General features: G+C 40.0%; 1 protein-coding gene across 3 annotated transcripts in view; it reads right to left on the bottom strand.

Moving 5' to 3' along the window:
* Positions 1-4,744: 4,744 nt before the first annotated feature.
* Positions 4,745-21,130, bottom strand: part of TMEM260 (transmembrane protein 260) — a 57,613-nt gene continuing 41,227 nt past the window's right edge. For 2 of the 3 annotated variants that reach the window (XM_084869921.1, XM_084869923.1), the window contains exons 11-16: positions 19,772-19,943; positions 15,863-16,011; positions 13,871-14,047; positions 11,639-11,692; positions 8,747-8,837; positions 4,745-5,609 (exon numbers count right to left, since the gene is read on the bottom strand). In XM_084869921.1, the coding sequence (XP_084726047.1) occupies positions 5,355-5,609; positions 8,747-8,837; positions 11,639-11,692; positions 13,871-14,047; positions 15,863-16,011; positions 19,772-19,943 (898 nt within the window). In that variant the 3' untranslated portion in view covers positions 4,745-5,354. The remainder of the gene's footprint in view (positions 5,610-8,746; positions 8,838-11,638; positions 11,693-13,870; positions 14,048-15,862; positions 16,012-19,771; positions 19,944-21,130) is intronic. The other variant, XM_084869922.1, reaches the window with a different exon arrangement.

Below are 21,130 nucleotides of genomic sequence, written 5' to 3' on the forward strand. Positions count from 1 at the left end.
ATACTCAAGGGTCTAAGGTAATAGGTGCTTCTCGTAGGTGCCATCAGACCATAATCCAAGGAAGAAAAAGTTGGGTCTGATTTTTCAAGCAGGGTTCCCTCTCTTTAATCACACGCACTTTTGTATATAAGCAACAGCCACAAGGGGTAGGGATATTTTCCATGGTTCAACTGTTGGGACTATTTCATGTAGATGAGAGAAATCTCAAAATATCTTCTTTCAAAGGTTACCTTACAGCCCTAACTGGTTTGGCTCAATGGATAGTGTCGGCCAGTGGACTGAAAAGTCCCAGGTTTGATTCCAGTCATGGGCTTGTACCTTGGCTGCGGGCACATTCCCAGTGGGAGGTGTGAAGGAGGCGGCTGATGAATGTTTCTCTCTCATCTTTGTTTCTAACTCTCTGTCCCTTTCCCTTCCTCTCTGTAAAAAAAATCAATAAAATATAACAAAAAAAATAAATAAATAAAAGGTTATGTTACAAAATAACTCATTTCCTAGAAATACTTCTAAGTAGAAAATAATTGTGGTTTGTGTGTATGTTTTAAAAAACAGGACATAATCTCCATTTACAAATTTATAATATTTAATGAACTTAACAATATAAAGATTGTACTCCATCAATCATACTTTTCCCTCCAATGCTATTTATACAGATTTATAAGAAGTTCTAGCCCTGGCCAGGTGGCTCAGTTGGTTGAAGCATCATCCCATACTCCAAAAAGTTTACCTTATCTGGTCAGGGCACATACCTAGGTTGCTGGTTTGAGTCAGGAGCATATGGGAGGCAACTGATCAATGTTTCTCTCATACATCTCTCAATCTCTCCCTCTCTCTCTCCCTCTCTCTCTCTCTCTCTCTCTCTCTCTCTCTCTCTCTCACCCCCTTCTTCCCCCCCTCCCTCTAAAATCAATAAACATATCCTAGGGTGAGGATTTTTAAAAATCTAAACAAAACTATTAAACCTTAGATCTGGCTTATTTCTACTTATCTTTCATTCAACCTATTTAACATTATCCTCCTGTGATGACAGCTATGAACAAAAAGACATGATATCGCGTGGGTGCTAAAGTTGGGTCACTGGGATGGGAATGTGGGGCAGTTATTTGCCTGTGTGTTTTCTAGCTGTATCTTGAAACTTTCTCAACCTTACCAACTTGACTTTTTCTAAAACCACAATATTTATACTACCGAAAAGCCTCGCCAGTCATATGTAGGATTGCAGAAAAGACCCAGATCACTGTGTATAGAAAGGCCAATAATTGTGGGTTTCATGGTTATGGTTTGGGAACTTCTATCCATCCTCCTCACCTTTCTGTTTTTTTTCCTACATGACATAAACTATTTTTCCCAGTACATACAATTTCCATCAAATATATGTTACATCATTGAAAAGCAATCAGATTTTTTTCCCCCCAGAAAAATTCCTTTCTCAAGCCATAGTCCTATTCATTTACTTTCCTATATCCAGGTAAGCACACTGCTTTTCCCAAGGCCTTTTTACACCATCCATGCTAATCCAAACCAAACAGACCTTTCGACGGTACTGACAATGACGTCTTCATCGAATATGATCGCTGCTCAGAGCTTCGGCTCCCTGTTTGCTCTGTCATGCTGTGCCAAGATCCTGGCCTTTAGATGTTTCCAGAACCCCTGGAAACATCACTTATTTGTTTGTGAGTATAAGCCTTAGAATGGTTTTGCCCCCACAACAAAATATGAGAATGAATAAAAGCAGTGTAATCTCTTATTGGGTGGGAATATTTTTCTTTACCTGCCATACAGCTTGGAGCCAGTTAGAACAGAATTTTAAGTAATAACCCATAGTGGCGCATTTGTAAAATACACCAGAATTAAAACAGAGGGAAAGGATTTGCTGTAACAGGTTCCATCCCGCCTGCCCCCCAATCTTTTCTATTGTTTTCCTTAGTATTAAAAGTACTAACATTTGTAAATTCTGAGAAATACTGGTGGGAACTATGATTAAGAACTCACATTATTTAACTTTTAAAATATAAATAAAATTTAAAAAAACCCACCCCTTTTTATATCTTATTGTTAAGGTATCAAACATACCCTGGCACTCAAAATGGGCTGTATTTAATTATCATAAAGGCTAACCATCATGGTTCTATCACCAGAAAATACTAAGAATATAGACAGAAATAACATTTCCTAATTTTTATTTGAGTATTTCAAAAGAGCACACTAATAATTGATTCCCTTCTATATTGGCTGCATTGTAATAGAATAAAAGAGTTTTGTTTTGTTTTGTTTTGTTTGTTTGTTTTTAAACTGGGTCCTTTAAGAACCAAGCACATCAACATCAAGAACCAAGCACACCTCCTGTCAGCGGGAACAGGGCAGGGAGGAGGTTGGTTGAACATGGGCCGAACAGCCCCTTCTCCACTCGCCCTGGTGAGTGCCAGCCCCGGGCCGGGCAGCAGGGCACAGCAGCATGTGGACAGGCAGACAGTTTTGCAGGCTCTCACTGGATCCTCAGGCCAAAGTCCAGGCAGAAGTTGGCCTTGTGGGGTTCCTGTCGCCCTGCCAACCCCTGGCACTCCGGGGACACTGCGAGGAAAATGCCGGCCAAATCCGCATGAGAAGTCATCTCTTCACATTGTCTTCCACGTCGGGGGTTGGACCGAAGGAAACCCCTTCTGTCAGATGTTATGGTGTTTGTGCACCAGCCAAGGAAAAGTGAGAGAAAGAGAAAAAAAGAAAGCAACTTGTTTAACCTCGTGCAACGGAGAGAAAGGATTCTCCAAGGTAGTTGATCTGGGAATGAGGCCCAACATGCCCAAATCTCAGCTCAATTTGCTCTTTTTTTCACTTCCTGATGGCTTTCAAAAATTGAAAAAATTATGATCCTATCTACATTGGGCCATTATATCATTGCTTTCCCAAAGAGGGAATGGTCCAAAGTCTTTGTTGGACAATTACAGAAAAATCTGGGCACCATTTGACAATGGTCAATACACAAAGCACAGTCAGATGTGTGTGTGTGTGTGTGTGTGTGTGTGTGTGTGTGTGTATACATATACATATACATATACATATACATATACATAGACATAGACATATATATGTGTGTGTATATATACATACGGCATATAGACAAATTGAAAAAGCAGATATGAAGGAAAATGTCTTCATTAGCCATTCTTAAGGATCTAAGTAGGAAATACTACTTTTAATAAAGTTCCTTCAGCACCACATATATGTGTAGATGCTCAAAGATTTACAACCATGTACATATAGATGTTCAGAAACAAACATGAACATCTCATGCATGCAATCTCTTTTCTGAACCAATAAAGACAATGCATTTCCAGGGAACATTTATACGATTTTTATTATACTTGATTTTGGAAAAGTGGAAATCATAATCTTACACAATCTCCTTCAAATGGGTAAACGTAGACCATTTGCCAAGGCTTCCTTCAATTTTCACACCACGCTGAACTCCAGCAGGTTTTTGTTTTAAGGTAAACCAGGTTTTCGGTTCCTCCCCGTGGAGAAGTTACTTTCAAGTCAGTGAAAGTTCTTGGCCCATGATTAAAAGTCTTTGCCAATTAGTACTCAACAACTTCAATTCATTTTTTTCTGGTTCAAGATGAGTAGGAGCCTAATAAGGCTGTGATAAAAGGGCAAAAGGCACCGAGAGCCAAAAGCGGATTAATGAGCTCCTCCATTTATTTGTCTTCCTAACAGCTGAACTGTTACAACTATTGACACTCTTCAAAAGGTTCCGCTCTGAACCCTGTCCAGGCACTGCAGGCTCCAATGGACATCTTCAAACCCAGAGAATGGCGGGGCAAGGGCTTCCCCTGTGTGGTGCCAAAACCGACAAAGCCCCACGGATCAGGTAATGAAACTTCAGCGTTTCCCCCTTCGGGATTTATTTACTGGCAGCTGACAAGGGGCAAATTCAGCTCGAATTGTGCAGTCAAGGCCCTGTCAAGCTTTTAGAGGCACCCTTGTCTTGAAGCACCTTCATGACTGGCATTTCACTCAAAAGCCCTCGGCGCTGGTCCTTAACAGCTTATGACATCACAAAGGACACTCCAGACAGATGCCTACATGGCATCCTGCAGCATTTTAAAAGAGAATTAGTGGTTTTAATTATGGTCGTAGTATGAAAGGGAACCATGCAAGCTCCACGGGAGACCTTTGATCAGACCCTTTTGCTAGTACAATGCCACGGAACTGTGACTATTCCTGGTAAGGGGCCTTTTCTCGCTGAATGACTCACCAGTGATCTTTGAATGCAGACAAGCCTCTAGCCCTCCCTCTTCATTAGTGAGCATTTCTATACAGGGGCCTATATAGTGCTCGGAGTCTCGGAGCTATACAATCGGGGGGAAAAGAATCCCTACGGATCCGGGCCTCTACTTAGGAAGTGCTGAAGGACTCTGAGTGACTTTATTCATTAAAACAGGTTGCTATTAATTAACTGTCATAATAAAATAAAGAACTATTATTTGCATTTCTTACTATGTTCTCTTTAGTAATATGTATAAAAGATGCTTGTAACAGAAATGAATTTATTGAACTATTTCCCCATCCAGCCCCTCGAATCCCCGCCTTTTTTTTTTTTTTTTTTTTTGCATTTTGGCAGCAGGAGCCTACTAATTATTGGGCCCAGATTCATGAGCACAAACAGAAGCAAAGCATAAATATAAAATTAAGGAACTAAAAAAAAATCTTTTTACTGACCAACCAGTTTACACGACTAAAAAAAGCAAACAATGAATTAACTTTATTTTTCAGTGCTTTCGGAGAATAAAACCCCAACTTTTTTCAAAATATCACTGGTTGGTGCTTAGCTTGAAACAAGAGATTATGTAACAACCACAGCTAATAAAAAATAAAAGAATTCTGACTTGCAGCATAACAAGATTCACTTGTTTGTTTTTTTTAAGCCACTTTTGGGAAACAGAAAATGTCTTTGGTATGGTATTAATGTTTGAAGAATATAACCTTCAAAACTGATCCCAATAAGCAGGGCCCTTAGAAGATTCACAGTCAATATTTTAAGTATATGAAGAGAGTGCGTTCTCTTTTAGAATCTAATGGAGCAACATCATCAGGTGAAAGGTTGAGGAAGTGGGAAGGATGTTCAGAAGCTTCTCCCTGACATGCTAACTTGAGGACGGGGGATAAACAGATTTTGCATAAACAACATAATTCAGTCATAATCACCCTACCTACTCCCAACCCCCCCAATTACTTCTATCTGGGAAGTGACTTAAGTCTTCAATTTTTCATAGTTTCTTTTGTCTGAGGGAAAAGTTTTGGACCTCAACATTTTGGAAGCAGGATGACAAGCAGGTTTCCCACACTGTGCTGTCTCAGGCATTTTTCCTGTTTCTCAGACTCTGCAGTTCTTTTCTGAGGTGCTTCAGAGCGGCAGAAATATCAGCCAGCTGCGGGTCATTCTGCGCTCTCTGGGTGTAGAGGCGGAAATGCCTGATGGTTTCCGATAACAGGACTTCGGGGTCCGCGCCTCCCTCCCGGAGGCGCAGCATCCGCTCGCAGGCGATGGCATAGTTCTTGTGCCAGTTCACTGGGTGTTCCTTTTGCAAGTAGACAATCTCCTTATAAAGCTGGAAGACAGCAAAAATGATGGCATTTCATTCTTATCCCTTTACTTTTTTACCCCACAAAATACCAGAAAACACAGAAGAATTAATAACACAAGGAAAAAGAAATCCGAACAGCCTGCGGTAGGAATCTAATCGTTGCCAGGCCATGCAGAAAATGCAAGGATGCCACTGTAATTACTGCGGCAGGAGGCAAATGTGCTCCGTCTAAAACTGCTTCTGGGCTTTTTCAGATGTTGCAGAGGAAACCCAGGACGCACTGCGTCAGGACAAATGCTCTTCCCGCAGAAAGATGTTCCGGGAAAGAGATTTAGTTCTAATTCATGGAAAGCTATTTACTCACTAGGCAGAAAGCTTGAAACTCTAAATTTAGCTGTTGGAGGAGGAAAAAAAAAATAGCTTTCTTTAAAAAACTGCATGGGAAAAGAACTTGAAGGAATTTCAATTTTGTCCCTCATTCTTACATAAATGTCTCTGTACTTTTAAAACAAGAGTAATAACAATAGCCATATTAAAACAAACCCAGCATCAAAAAGGCCAAACATGATAAGAATTGAAGAGATATCTTTAGAGTGAAACATTAAAAGTCTTCTTAGTATCCTATAATTGCCATTTTGATAGTGAAAACTTGGTCCACAGGAATTAGACATTTTATTTCTCAACACCAGAGGTAGTATTAATTAAACAGAGTTGGAATTTATTTATTTTTGATACAGTTTTCTGGTGGGAAAACATGAAAATTTAACAAAAGTAGGTATGTGTCTGCGAAATGGAAGGTTACACTGGTTGCATGGGAATTTCAGCCTTCCTGGGATTGTCAAGTTGGAGTGGGATCCACAGGAACTTGAGTTTACAGTAGACTCCATGAGAGCACAGAACAGCAACTATGTTTTCTCTAGGGACAAGTGCTTTCTGAATTAACGACTGTATTCAACATAGCACTCACTTGAAAGGAACCCGCTATATTATCTATTTCTCCAATGCCTACTCCAGAGCAGACAAATGCATTTCTAATTTATTTTTAAGTAGCGTCCACAAGAAAATTTCCTCAATCCATGTGTGATACGCCATTTTGACATTTTATAATGTTCAGTGTTTAAGTTGCTTTTTAAAGCAAGTTTCCCCTGAATTTCCTTCACTTCACAAAACAGGAAAATCATCCTGCACTCTTGTAAATATACTTTCAAATACACCAAAGCTAGGTAGGAAGTTAACCCCCACTTTTTTTTTTTTTTTAACATTTAAATTAAAATTGTGTAATTTATTGATTTGAGAGACATTTGTTGTTCCACTTATTTATAAATTCACTAGAGGCTCTGTGCACAAAATTCATGCACTGGGGGGGGGGGGGGTCCCCCAGCCGGGCCTGTGCTCTGTCACAGTGAGGGAGCCCTTCTATCAATCGCCCCAAAGAGGTAGGCCTACCCTCCCATCCAGGAGTCTTCAGTGGATTGCCTCAAAGAGGTAGGCCAGAGCCAGGTGTCCTGCCTCCAGGCAGGCCTCACCAACCTGGGAGGAGGTGAGACCCCTAGGTGGGGCCCCTAGGGAGCCAGGGGACCTGCCTCATCCCTGCTCTGTATTTGGAGCTGGGAGGGGGCGGGGCTCCCAGGCAGGCTCTATGCTGCGCACGCAGCATCAAGCCCAGCCCTGCCCACCTGCACATGCCCGCTGTGCACCCAGCCATCTTGTAATAACATGAGGGCATCACAGTGTGATGACCACTAAGGCTTTTATTAGTAAGGGTTGGTTGATTCTTGTATGTGCTGTGACTACAAATCAACTCACAACCTTGGTGTATCAGGACAACTCTCTAACCAACTGAGGTGCCCGGCCAGGGCCAGCCTTCCACTCTTTCCCTCACTCGGCAATGTTTTCTACCTTTCCCCGTAGTCTTTTTTCTCTTCCTGAGCCTCTCTCTGATGAGGGACAAGTGGAAAGGGCGGGGCACACTCCCCAGTACAGAGCAAGTACTCGGGAACTGTTCCTGTTCTTTACTTCATCAAGTTTTCAAAGTTCTACTAAGACCCTTTAGCGTGGTTGGGTCTCAACGTCTGTTTGGCTTCCTGGGACCACAGAAGACAAAGCTATGCTCCTCCCCTTCATCTTTCTCATGAACTCTCCACCAGCCCTGGCCCTGTCGTCTCAAGTGTCACAGGGTCATGACTCCTGCAATAGAGTTCTTTTCGAAATAAAGTTAGTTTCCCATTACTGTGGTAACAAATCACCACAATATAGTGGCATAAAACAACATTAATTTACTATTTTACATTACTGGAGGTCAAAAGTCATAAAATCAAGGGTACTGTAAAATCAGCAGGCTCTAGAATCCATTTCTTGCCTTTTCCAGCTGCCTGTACTCCCTAACTGTGGTCCTTTCCTCATCTCTCAGGCCACCAGCATAGCATCTTCAGATCTTCCTCTTTGACCTCCTTCTCCTTCCCAGACTTTGACTCTCGCGCCTCCCTCTTCTTAAGGACCCCTGTGAGGATACTGGGCCCACCTGGATATGATCCAGGGTAATCTCCCCACCTCAAGATCCTTAATCCTCCTCTGCCACATCCCACCACCATATAAGGTCACAGGTTCTGGAGATTAAGACCTGGACATCTCTAGGGGGACCATTATTTTGCCAATGACAGCTATTTACTTCAGATATTATTTGTGATGCATGAGTATTTTTCCACTTACACTGCTTTATAATGGTAAATAAAGCTGGAAACTAAAAAGTAAAATTTCTGTGACACACCCTCTCTCCATCCCAACAACTCCCACCCTCACAACAAATCCTATATAATAAAAGGGTAATATGCAAATTGACCGAACGGCAGAACAACTGGTCGCAATAATGCACACTGACCACCAGGGGGCAGCTCCTGCACTGAGCATCTGAGGACAGGGGGAGTGCCGCTCAGCCAAAAGCCGGGCTGATAACTGGCAAGTGCAGTGGTGGTGGCAGGAGACTATCCTGCCTCTGCAGAAGGGCTAAGGATGTCCAACTGACGGCTTAGGCCTGCTCCCCACGGGCTCCCATACTGCAAGAGGACAGACACAAGCCAGGCTGAGGGACCCCTCTCCCCCGAGCATATGAATTTTGTGCATCAGGCCGCTAGTATACTGATCTATGTAGAAGTATATCATACGTCATATGCGTGAGTGTAGAGTTGAGCTTTCACATTTGAAGGCACATTCACAGTTTCTGCCAGGTTAAAAATGAAGAATGGTGTTTTCATCCTGGAAGGGTGGAGGAAAAACACTTCATTAAAATCATGCCATCAACTTCAAATTTATCTGCCAGACTTTTCCACTGATAGAGAACATACAAAACCCTTTATTGCATCATTTTTACTTCTCTCAGATTCAAACGTTTACTCTGAACCAACAGTAACCCCTTCTTTCCCCAACTGCCAAGACACTGCTTTCACACTGATTGCCGGATCTTTTAGGAAAAAAGCTGTGTTCAGCGCCACTATTATACATCATTTCCGCTTCAGATGTGCACTATTGTTACGCAAGAGAAGAGGGGAGCGGAGGACTTGCTGAGTTCGGTGCCCGTTGCAATGGCTCAGGCCGCATGTGACCAGCTCCTCAGAGGTGGCTGCACTCTGTGACCAGGCGAACTCATCCAAATGGCATTCTGCACACCAATTAAATCAACACCCACCCGGATAATAACCTGCTTTCTTCTCTTATGTGACCGCTCCTCCAGCTTTCCCGCATTCAATCATAGGGGAGAATTGTGCAAATGTATGGCTAATCTTTGTTCAGTTCTTCAGAGCCAAGTATTTGTCCCTATAACTAGGCTGATAACTTGAAATATGCCGTTTTCTGACATTTTCATAAACACTATTGCATAAACTATAGGACGTCTATTTTTTTTTTATTATTATTTATTTATTTATTTTTTACATATTTTCTTGATTTTTTTTTATTGCCCCCCTCCCTCCCTCCCACACATCCCCTCCCTCCCCATAGTTTTATGTCCATTGGTTGTACTTATATGCATTTATACAAGTCCTTCGGTTGATCTATTATCTCCCCCTGATATCCCTACCCTCCCCACTGTAATTTGACAGTCTGCCTGTTGCTTTACTTTCTCTATATCTGTCTCTTGGTTCATCAGTTTATAAAGATCTTTATCATCCACCGATGTGTGAGGTCATGTGGTGTTTCTCTTTCGTTGATTGGCTTATTTCACTCAGCATGATGTTCTCCAATTCCATCCAGGTTGCAGCAAATGATGAGAATTCCTTCTTCTTTATGGCAGCATAGTATTCCATTGTGTAGATGTACCATAGTTTTTGGATCCAATCATCTGCTGACGGGCACCTAGGCTGTTTCCAAATTCTGGCTATTGTAGATTGTGCTGCTATGAACATAGGGGTGCATATATCCTTTCTGATTGGTGTTTCAAGTTTCTTGGGATATATTCCTAGAAGTGGGATTACTGGGTCAAATGGGAGTTCCATTTTCAGTTTTTTGAGGAAACTCCACACTGTTCTCCACAGTGGTTGCACCAGTCTGCATTCCCACCAGCAGTGCACGAGGGTTCCTTTTTCTCCGCAACCTCGCCAACACTTGTCGTTTGTTGATTTGTTGATGTTGGCCATTCTGACAGGTGTGAGATGGTACCGCATTGTTGTTTTGATTTGCACCTCTCGGATAATTAGTGACTTTGAGCATGTTTTCATGTGCCTTTTGGCCTTCCTTCTGTCTTCTTTTGAAAATATTCTGTTTAGGTCCATTGCCCATTTTTTAATTGGATCATTCATCTTCCTTTTATTTAGTTGTATAAGCTGTCTGTAAATGTTGGAGATTAAACCTTTATCAGTGGTAATATTTGCAAATATGATCTCCCACACCGTGGGCTTTCTTGTTGTTTTATTGATGGTTTCTTTTGCTGTAAAAAAGCTTTTTATTTTGAAGTAGTCCCATTTGTTTATTTTCTCTATAGCTTCCATTGCCCTAGGGGCAGTATCAGTGAAGAAGTTATTTTGGCATACGTCTGAGATTTTGCTACCTGTGGATGCTTCTAGTATTTTTATGGTTTCCCGTCTGATGTTTAAGTCCTGTATCCATTTTGAGTTTATCCTTGTGAATGGTGTAAGTTGGTGATCTAGTTTCATTCTTTTGCATGTGTCTGTCCAATTTTCCCAACACCATTTATTAGGACGTCTATTTTTTATAATTGTTAATTTGGAGCTGGATTTCTTGACAATTTTTTTTAAAACTTCTTTAAACTTATAAGTAAACCCTTTATACACTATCAGTCAAGCCTCAGGGCAAAGCTCAGACCCTGGCCCGGAGTGGGCTTCTTCCTTTGCAGCAGGAAGTACGTCCTATGTACGTGGGACCCTCCAACCCCCATCTGCATCATTTAGAACTTTTACATTAATATTTAGGCCAAAGTCTGTTAGCATTAGGTACTTTGAATTATTTTTTAAGTGACAGGAACCAAGAGAATCAATAGCATCATCGTGAAGCATTCCATACAGGAACAACGGAAATGTACAGAATCAAGCACATTCATAGTCAGATCTTTTAACATATCTGATTGCTCCATAGTCTGAGCAGTGTGAGGGTAGGAACTATGTTGTATTCACGTGTGCAGTCTCTGTGTCTGGCACAATGCCTGGCCTCTAGGAAGTATGCAATATGTGCCTAAGTAACTAACTAATATACGTGGGCACGGTCATTATCAACTTCTCAATCACACTCACTCCGGCTTAGCTGAGGCGGGAGAGGACAGGAGTGGTGTGGGTTTGAGTCAGATCCAGCACTAGCAGCAGCTAAGGAGCCTCGGACAAGCACCCTCTCCACCTCTAGTGTGGTCTTTTGTAAAATGGAGATAATAATAACTTTCAGGTAGGTTGTTGTGAGGATGAAACTAGTCTAATGCCTCAAACAAAATGATTGCCCATAAATGTCATTTTTATGATCACCACCCACCCCTGTTTCCTCAATGAAAAGGGCCACAGGCTACTTCTCTGCCATGTTAACAATGAGCCGCAAACACAGACGTGCAGATTAGTCACCTTGCTTGCCACATCTCCTCATTGGCCACAGATTCCCAAGAAGATGGATCAAACCTGTAGTTACAAGAAAACAGTAACATTTTTCTGCCAGCCACATTTATTGCCATGGACATATAATCTATATATATAAAAGCCCAAGTGACCATTGCAACCAATTGCATGACCAAACAGGCTGCGGGGGGCGACCAGGCCGGCAGGGGGATTAGTGAGTGGTGACCAAACAACCGAACAGCAGGGGCAGCTGGGGGTGACCAGGCCAGCAGAGGGGGCCAGTTAGGGGCGATTAGGTAGGCAGGTAGGTGAGCAGTTAGGAGCCAGTGGTCCCGGATTGTGAGAGGGATGTCCAGCAGCCCAAGGGGTCCCGAATTGGAGAGGGTGCAGGCTGGGCTGAGGGGACTCCCTGCCTGTCTCCCACCCTCTCTCCGTGCACCGGACCTCTAGTCTTTTATAATCTTCCAAGGCAAATGAAATAGACTGGATCTTGCCTTAGATGGGTTTGCTTAGTGGTTTAGAGTGTTGGCCTGTGGCCCAAAAGGTCGCAGGTTCGATTCCAGTCAAGGGCACATATCCTGGTTTCAGCTTTGCACCCCACCCCCAATAGGGGCTTGTGCAGGAGGCAATCAGTAGGTATCTCTCTCACATCGATATTTCTCTCTCTCCCCTCCTCTACCCTCCCTTTCAGTCTCTAAAAAAATCAATGGAAAAAATATCCTTGGGGGAGGGTAAAAATATATAGACTGGATCTTGATGTACCAATAGAGACTGAAATAAAAAACTTATTCTCCTAGAAAAGTTGGATTGTTAGCAATTTGAAATTTTGGTAAATGTGTTCTTAATTTGTATAATGAGCCCCAGTGCCTCATGGGAGCAAACAAAGAATTGGTGGAAAGAGGCTGGAGGCATTTAGGGAACGAGCTGTTCTAAGAACTGTCACCGTCAGGCAAAGGGGCAGGGCTGAGGCCTCAGTCACGCTATGGACACAGCTAAGAGCCAACGAGCTGGGAAGTAAGGGGACAGGCCTGAAGAGGAGGGACTCCTGGCTTTGCCACTTCACTGCTGGAACTGGATGCTGCTCAAGGAACACTGGCTAAACTATTTACCGATTTTCTTCCTTTCTCTTAATTCAACATTCTCTGATGCATCCATTTTGACTGAACACTATTGTGTCCTTGTACTGTCATTTACGGAAGAGGTTATTTTCTATCTTCTCCTCACGGTGGTCTCAGAGTGCTCTGATGTAGACCGACCTACCCATCTCTGGTTGGAGCATAGCAATGTAGTCCATTTGCTCAATTTGATTAACAAATCCTTTAGAGCATTTTTTATATGATCTTGCCTATTGTCCTTGAATTACAAGCAATAATTATCTAATCTTTAAATAATTCGTATTTTAAACATAGGCAATGGAGGCGCCTTTCTTTAGATGGTGACTCAGGTTCCAAATGGGAGAAAGTTGCTTCAAGAAAGAGTAGGCATGCCCAAAATAACATAGCCAGGCTGATGACAAACAATTGTGAGGAAAATTTCAAGGCCCAGTCTTCCCTATAGAGAAGTTAGCTGCCATTCTAGAAGAAAGGAAAATATGACAAGTGTATGATGTAGAAACTATCACATGCTATCGAGTGACTTTCTTTTTGTTAATCCACACCCAAGGATATTTTTCCCATACTTTTTTAGAGAGAGTGGAAGGGAAAGAGGGAGGAAGGGAGAGAGAGAGGGAGGGAGGGAGAGAGAGAAACATTAATGTGAGAAAGACACATCAATTGGTTGCCTCTTGCACCTACCCCGGCCAGGACTAGGAATTGAACCTGCAACCCAGGTACACACCCTTGACTGGGAAAGGAACCCACAACCCGAGATGGCCAACTCTATAACCATTGAGCAACACAGGCCAGGGCCCAGAGTGGCTTTTAAAGCTTAGCCGTAGTTAATGAATCTCTTCCACCTTAAGGATATGAGATACAGGCTGGCAGACAGGAGTTTCATGCCTCTAACTATTATGTCCACTCAGCTACAACCTCCCTTTCCCTTCAACTGTCCCATTGTTCTTCAAATATGAGGACAAGAAATACATGTTCTTTTTCTCTATAATGATACTTTGTGGGCAGCAAATGACTATTTTAATAACTAATAAAAATAGAAAGTATCCAAAAAATTTAGTCATCTCAAAACAGTGTTCTTTCAGGCACACAAATTGCTATACTAGGGAAAAAAATATAACTCTATTCGTACCGTCCATATTCTTCAGTCCAGTTATAGATATTTCTTGTAAGTTTAATCCACTCCTCAGGGTTGAATACAATCTCTGAAGGAACCAATTTGTCACAAGAGCCCCATGGCCAAAGTGAATATTTCTTTTGCCAGGTTGGGTCACCTTCATGAATTCCTATGCAAACAAAAGTTTCTTTTCTATAGAAAACAGAAAAAAATATATGATATATTTTTACCTTAAAGTTCTAAATATTAAATAAATGTAACTCATGATGCGTCGTTTTTGACTCCTTAAACGCTAGTCACCAATAAGCCATTTCAGTTTATTTACATCTTTCCCAAACAGATTGTTGGAAATTTACATTGGTGTGAAAAAAGCTGTTTGGGGGGCTGGGGAGAAGTGAACAGACATAAGTGATAAAACCTATCTGTTTGTAACATTATAAGAAACTGCCTGTGGGGCAAAAACATTCATATCATCAGAATTCTAAAAGAAGAGAAAAATGTTTAAAAAATAATGACTGTCAGATCCCAAATTTTGGAAAAGACACACCTTACTGATTTAAGAAACTCAATAAACCCCAAACAAGTTAAATTCAAAGAAATCCATAGCCATGTACACCATACTCAAACTCCTGAAAATGAAAGATAAATACTCTTGAAAGCTGACAGGGAAAACAACTCTTGTATTATTGCTCTCGTATATCTGTTTCATAGTTAAGATTGATCCTGCAACCGTATCGGAAAACACTGTAATAGCAGGGATCATATCCATGAAGCTATGCCTAGTACAGTTGTTTGGACACGCTGGACACACAATATTTATTAAATGTTGAACGAATGCCCCGAGGCAGAATTAACTGCTTCCTCAAGCATGCTCCCAGAACACTTGGCTTATACTGTCAGTTAAATCACCCATTCAGGAGACACATACTGAACACTTACTGGGTCTCACACTTGAGAAAGCTTTGTTAGAATAGAGCTTATCCTATCATATTATGGCCAGTTGTATTTGTACCCATGTTTATATACAACTGGGCTGTGGTCTACTTAAATTTGGAACTGGTCTCATTATATTGCCAGGGCCTAATATAAGCTAGAACATGGCATAGTCAATAAATGTCCAATAAATACCACACACACACACACACACACATACCTATTTGGTGATGTTAATGGTGCTTAGAATTTTAATCCAAAATAGAACAATTAAATGCTATTGTCACAGCATGTTTATATCCATTACCTTCATATTACTTCAGGAGCCAGAGTAAACTCCAGGCTTTGAACACCAAAAGTATATTATTATGTTCTTAGTAAGGGATAATTTAACTTTGCAATTTACAAAGTATTTCTGAAGTCCCCCTTAGAAGAGATTAGAAATTATGAAATAAGTTTTTCTTCTTCGCACTCTGGACAATCGCACGCACTTCACAGACAGGAGAAATGTTCAATACTATACTATTGGAGGAGTTATTGATTCTTGACCTTAACTATGAATAATTTTATGTTCTCAAGTATGGAATTCACAATTCTCATGTTATCTTAGCCAATACAACCGTATATGTTTTCCTTATTTATAAAAATGCCTTATCCTTTATAAGAAATTCTTAAGCTATTTTTATGTAGTGATGTGATTATTCCTGGAAGCCATTTCCTTTACACTTAAAAGGAAGCCATGGCGTTGATCAGGGGGAAACTATAATTGCTTGCGATTCACCTGAAATGATTTCAAGTAGGAGGCACATCTCCAATTTCTCTGAATTGTACTAAGATCTTATTTGCTATTCTTGCTAATCTGTCTTTATTTTTCCTTTACCCAGAACAATAACGTTTATTTCTGCCTGGTCTCATTTATGCACAGATATTCAATTTAATTACAAAGATAATCTCACCGGTGACAGGAAAATAGGTGTAGAAAATTGGTCTTTTGGATGAAGCACAGCTGCTACATAAACAATTTTAGAACAGCTTAAGATTTTAGGAAAGCTATTATATTAAAAGAATGCTTACTGTTTATTTATTTCAAGAAAGCGATAAAGATTAAATGTGACCATTCCACTGGGTAATACTCCTTCCACAGGATTCCACCGGTCCCCAGGAAAGTTGACACCTGGTAAATGCTTTGCCATCTTGGGTAAATACCACTCATAAGTCATCATCTGCCAGAAAAATAACATATGATGTCATGCATTTATTAGACCTCTTTGAGAAAAATCAAATTTAGCAAGTACAAAAAAAGTTCTAAAATGTGGGTATATGCTCATCGAATATAAACATAATTGGTCTGGCCAGGGTGGCTCAGTGGTTGAGCATTGACTCGTGAACCAGGAGGTCATGGATCTATTCCCAGTCAAGGCACATGACCAGGTATCAAGCTCAATTCCCAGTAGGGGCCATGGAGGAGGCAGCCGATGGATGATTCTTATCAATGGTGTTTCTATCTCTGTCCCTCTCCCTTCCTCTCTCTGAAATCAATGTGTGTGTGTGTGTGTGTGTGTGTATGTATATATATATATATATATATATATATATATATATATATATATATATATATATAAAACAACCTAAAAAAATAAACATAATTGAAAAAATACATACAAGCATAACTGAGGTATGTGGCATTGACCAGTCTTGTAATGACTTAAACCTAGGATGTCATGTCTTAAGTTATGACTCTCTTGGGTAAGGCCAGCATCTAGTTTCATTTTGCTTTCATGCAATTGAGGGACTATCCAGCATGACCTTCCCCCATTCTGGAGAATGTGTACTCAGCTTTCAAAACCAGCTTACATATCACTTCCTCTAGGACACCCTCCCCAGTTTCCATAGCAGAATGACATGCTCCGGCAGCACTTGCACTTTCCTCTAGCATAGCTTCTAGACTTTTCCTCGCTAGACTATGAACTCCTAGAGGGAAAGGACTGTATCCTCTCTCTCCTTTGTGCTTCTGCTCCTAGCACACTGCCTGGCATAGAACAATTCTCAAATTATGTTTGCTGAAGTTGAAATGTCTTTGATGGCCAGACTAGACAATCTAGACAAAATAAAGATGTGCCATTATATGTTCTTTCATCCACTCAAAAAATAAGGTATTGCTCACCTATAATGAAGAAGCTATCTATAATCCCTGCCCTGGAGAAGCTTGATCATATAATCATCTAGGCTTCAAAGATAAAAACCTTTTGGCTAAATTATCTGAATTTATTAGTATCTCCAAATTAATACATATGCTGACATTTAAAACAAATCATTAATATTAGAAAAGTAATTTTTCTTAATTCTGTAGTTAATATATACTTAGATATATTTTTATTTGTATAGGTTTCCTTTCTTTCTTTCTTTCTTTCTTTCTTTCTTTCTTTCTTTCTTTCTTTCTTTCTTTCTTTCTTTCTTTCTTTTTTAAAGAAAATACTTCTAAGTCCAGCCAGTGTGACTCAGTGGCTAAAGAACAACCTATGAACCTGGAGGAAACAGTTTGATTCCTGGTCTGGGCACATGCCTGGGTTGCCAGCTCGAACAGCAATAGAGGGTGTGCAGGAGGCAGCTAATCCATGATTCTCTCTCACCATTGATGTTTCTATCTTTCTCTCCCTCTCCCTTCCTCTCTGAAATAAAAAATTTAACTTAGAAAAATACTCCTATTTATACTTTCAAACTTTGTTAAAGTTTGAATATCATTGTTTGAACAATTATGCTTATGTTTTACTTGCTTTATATACCTAAGTCATTTAATTAAAAATGAGTATTTTTAATGTAAGTGTATATGGAAAATATTCACAAAATACTTATTTTTTTTATTGATTTCAGAGAGGAAGGGAGAGGGGAGAGAGAGATATAAACATCAATGATGAAAAAGAATCATTGATCGGTTGCCTCCTGCATGTCCCTTACTGGGTATTGAACTGGCAACCCAGGCATGTGCCCTCGACCAGAATCAAACCTGGGACCCTTCAGTCCACTAGCTGACATTCTACCCTCTGAGCCAAACCAGCTAGGGCATAAAAACTTATTGAATTTGATTTTACTACCCAATAGTTTGTTCTTGGGATATTAACATTAATTAAATACCCATGGTGTGCTATGACATTGTTTCTCATTTAATTCTCATAATAATCTTATATGTGAGAACAATTATATCTGATATTATTGAATGCCCACTGAATAGCTAATACCTTCTCCCTTCTCATGAATACAATCCTGACTTTGATCAGGTAACCAGGGCAGCAATATGCTTGGGTCTAGTCATTCCCCTTTGTTGGTGACAGGTTAGGAGGGGGCATATGACAATTCTGGTTAGTGTGGCCCGAATGGAGGTCCGCTTGGGGCTTCTGGGTTACATGTTACTCCCAATAGAGAAAGGCGGTGGGGCAGGCCCCAGAAGAAGTCTGTGGCCTGGTTTCATGATGTGATGTTTGGAAGAGGGCATCCATCAGGTCAAGGTACCTGCAGAGAAGTTGCCCCAGAACATGGGCATCACTGAATTACAGAAACCTAAAACCAACTATCTCCAGACTACTTGTCATGTGAGATTAAAAACTCCATAGTTTAAACTATCTTAATCAGATATTTTGCTTCTTGCAAATTCAAAAGCATTCTGTCTATATGATGATCATTTCCATTTTATAAATAAGGAAACAGGCTCTGAGAGAAAAAAGTTATTAGTTCCATGTCATATATTCAAGAAGTGATGAGGACTTGAATTTAGGTCTAATTAAGATTGAAATCCATACTCCTCAACTATAGTAGCTGCCAACTCAAACAGTATTTAAAACCATACTGTGATACCATATTATCAATAAATAAGCTAGCTTTTGTCAGAAGCTATTGTAGATTAAAGATAAAATTAATCGGCATACTAGGTATAAATTCAAACTGCTTATAAAAATGTATCATTTGTGTCCTAATTGGTTTGGATGGAGCGTTGACCTGCAGACTAAAAGGTTCCAGGTTCAATTCCTGTCAAGGGCATGTACCTTGGTTGCGGGCACTTCCCCAGTAGAAGGTGTGCAGGAGGCAGCTGATCATTGTTTCTCTCCCATTGATGTTTCTGACTCTCTGTCCCTCTCCCTTCCTTTCTGTAAAAAAAATCAATAAAATATAGTTTTGTTTTTTTAAAAAATGTATCATTTGCAAGTTTCTCTATATTTGCAAATCTGTTTATAAAGTTTTCTCCAAAAAAGTTTTAGTTATTCACTAACTCAACAAAATTTGTTAAATTAGTAATGCGTCTAATAATTTTCTCAACCAAAGTAATCATAGTATTTTTTTAAGATTAAGAATTTCTCTTTTCCTATGACTGCTCTAAAAATAGATAGATTTATTCCCTTTTAAGTATTTGTAGTTTAAATAATAAATCTTATAATTTAAATATATTTCTTCAGTTCTAGAAGATTCAGCTCCAGGATGTTTCACAAGTCCATTCTGACCATATATTTTGCATATAATCATTAAGTTTACAAAAAATTCTATAGCAGAATTATGGTTAATAATTTCTATTTTGAGTGAAATGTTTACTTACCTGCAGCATGACTTATTTTATATTCAACCTAATTTATTCTAATCCCTAGACCAGTGGGCAGTGTTAATTTGTATATAAAAGAACAATTTAAAAATAAATTTACAATAAAATATTCCCATGGTTTGTCATGTGAACTAGAGACCTAGGATATTATTTGAATCTAACATGAAACACATTCTTAAAATGTGGTTTAACATACAACACTCAGTTTAAATAACACAGAGGCAACTCATAGGACTTACACCATTATTTAAGAAATAAATAAAAAAATATGATATATATTCTAAAAGTGATCATGATATCTGTACCCATACACTGTTAAAATAGAGTTTTTAAAAAAACAAACATGTTTTTAAATCATTACAATTACTATATTCTCAGTATATTTTCCATATACTCACTTCCTGATCCACTAATGAAATGTCCGGCCTCAGTCCCTCACAATAATGCATGTAACAGAGAGAATTTCCTGGCAAATCTCCTCTGAGTAAGATAATTGCATCACGAGGCATGGAGGCTAGAAGGTTCTTTGCAAATTTATCAATCACATAGTTGGTCTTTTGGTCACAAATGCTAAATAAAAGAATAAAAAAAAACCCCACATTAAAATAGCAGCATATTGCTTCAGATTTATTAAGACTGGGCTTATTTTCTACCTCATTCCTTTCCCATCACACAATTTATATTTACTGCTTCAAAGTATTCAAATTTATATTTCCCAACAACATGCTTATACTTGAAAGTGAACACTGTCATCTGAAGAAAAAAAGGAACTAATTGTGCAATTGAAAAAAATCAATGTATTATTTCACGTCTAGAATTATAATCATTTTCATAAAAAGAGAATCAGTTAGGACTCAAGAATAAGACCTTTCCTTTTTCCTAAAATCATATACAATTTTACTAAAAAGAAGTAAGGTTTCTGATTCCACCTGGAATTTAAGGTAATTTCATGTTAATTCCACGTAGTGCAAAGGAATACCCAGAAATGCAAAAAGAAATCTGCCAGTTTGCAGCATACACTGGGATGCTCTTTGTCTGACTCTTGCATGCCAGAGTGACCCTTTGCACCACTTCCTTGATGTAAATATTTCTCTTTTCTGTGTCCAGCACGGCTAGAGAGCGGGTCCAGTTCCTGAGTAGGGGCGGCTGGGGAGAGAAAAATAAAAGATAGAAACAAGACACAGAGATAAAAGGAAAAAGCTGGGACCAGGTGGGACCGTTGCCCTCTTCCGATGAAGAGACAGTGACCCAGAGCCCATGTGGCGTGTTTATTTTATACCCCCAAATACCAGGATGTTTTCCTATTCATTCCTGGTGCTTGGCTGGATTTACATAATAAACCTCACCCCCTGGCACCTGGGCTGAAATGAAGGTCAAGCTGATAACACTTCTGCCTTTTGGCAGAACGTGTTTCCAGTACGTGGCTTTGCTGACCACCCTGGATTCAGCTGGCAATGTAAAGAAATGCCCAGGTGCCTTCCCAGGCGCGCTCTACACCTTGAGCCACAGGCTCCCTGTGTTTCTCTCTCCCTCCAGACTAAGCAATCGTTAGAGAAGGGGGCCCATGAGGAGAGAGGGAAGGAACAGAGGGTTGAGTTGTTACTTCTCTCCAAGCATTATAGCAAAAGCAGCACTACTCCCTTCAATGATGAAGTGAACGTTCTAGCTTCAAAGAAAAACCGGCATGAATTCTGAGCATTTCCCATAACATAAGAAAAAGACTACAAGAGTAAAAGGATCAAAAAACTGAGCAAGCA

Source organism: Pipistrellus hanaki, assembly GCF_964339955.1.
Source record: "Pipistrellus hanaki genome assembly, chromosome: 1".
Taxonomy (NCBI): Eukaryota; Metazoa; Chordata; class Mammalia; order Chiroptera; family Vespertilionidae; genus Pipistrellus; species Pipistrellus hanaki.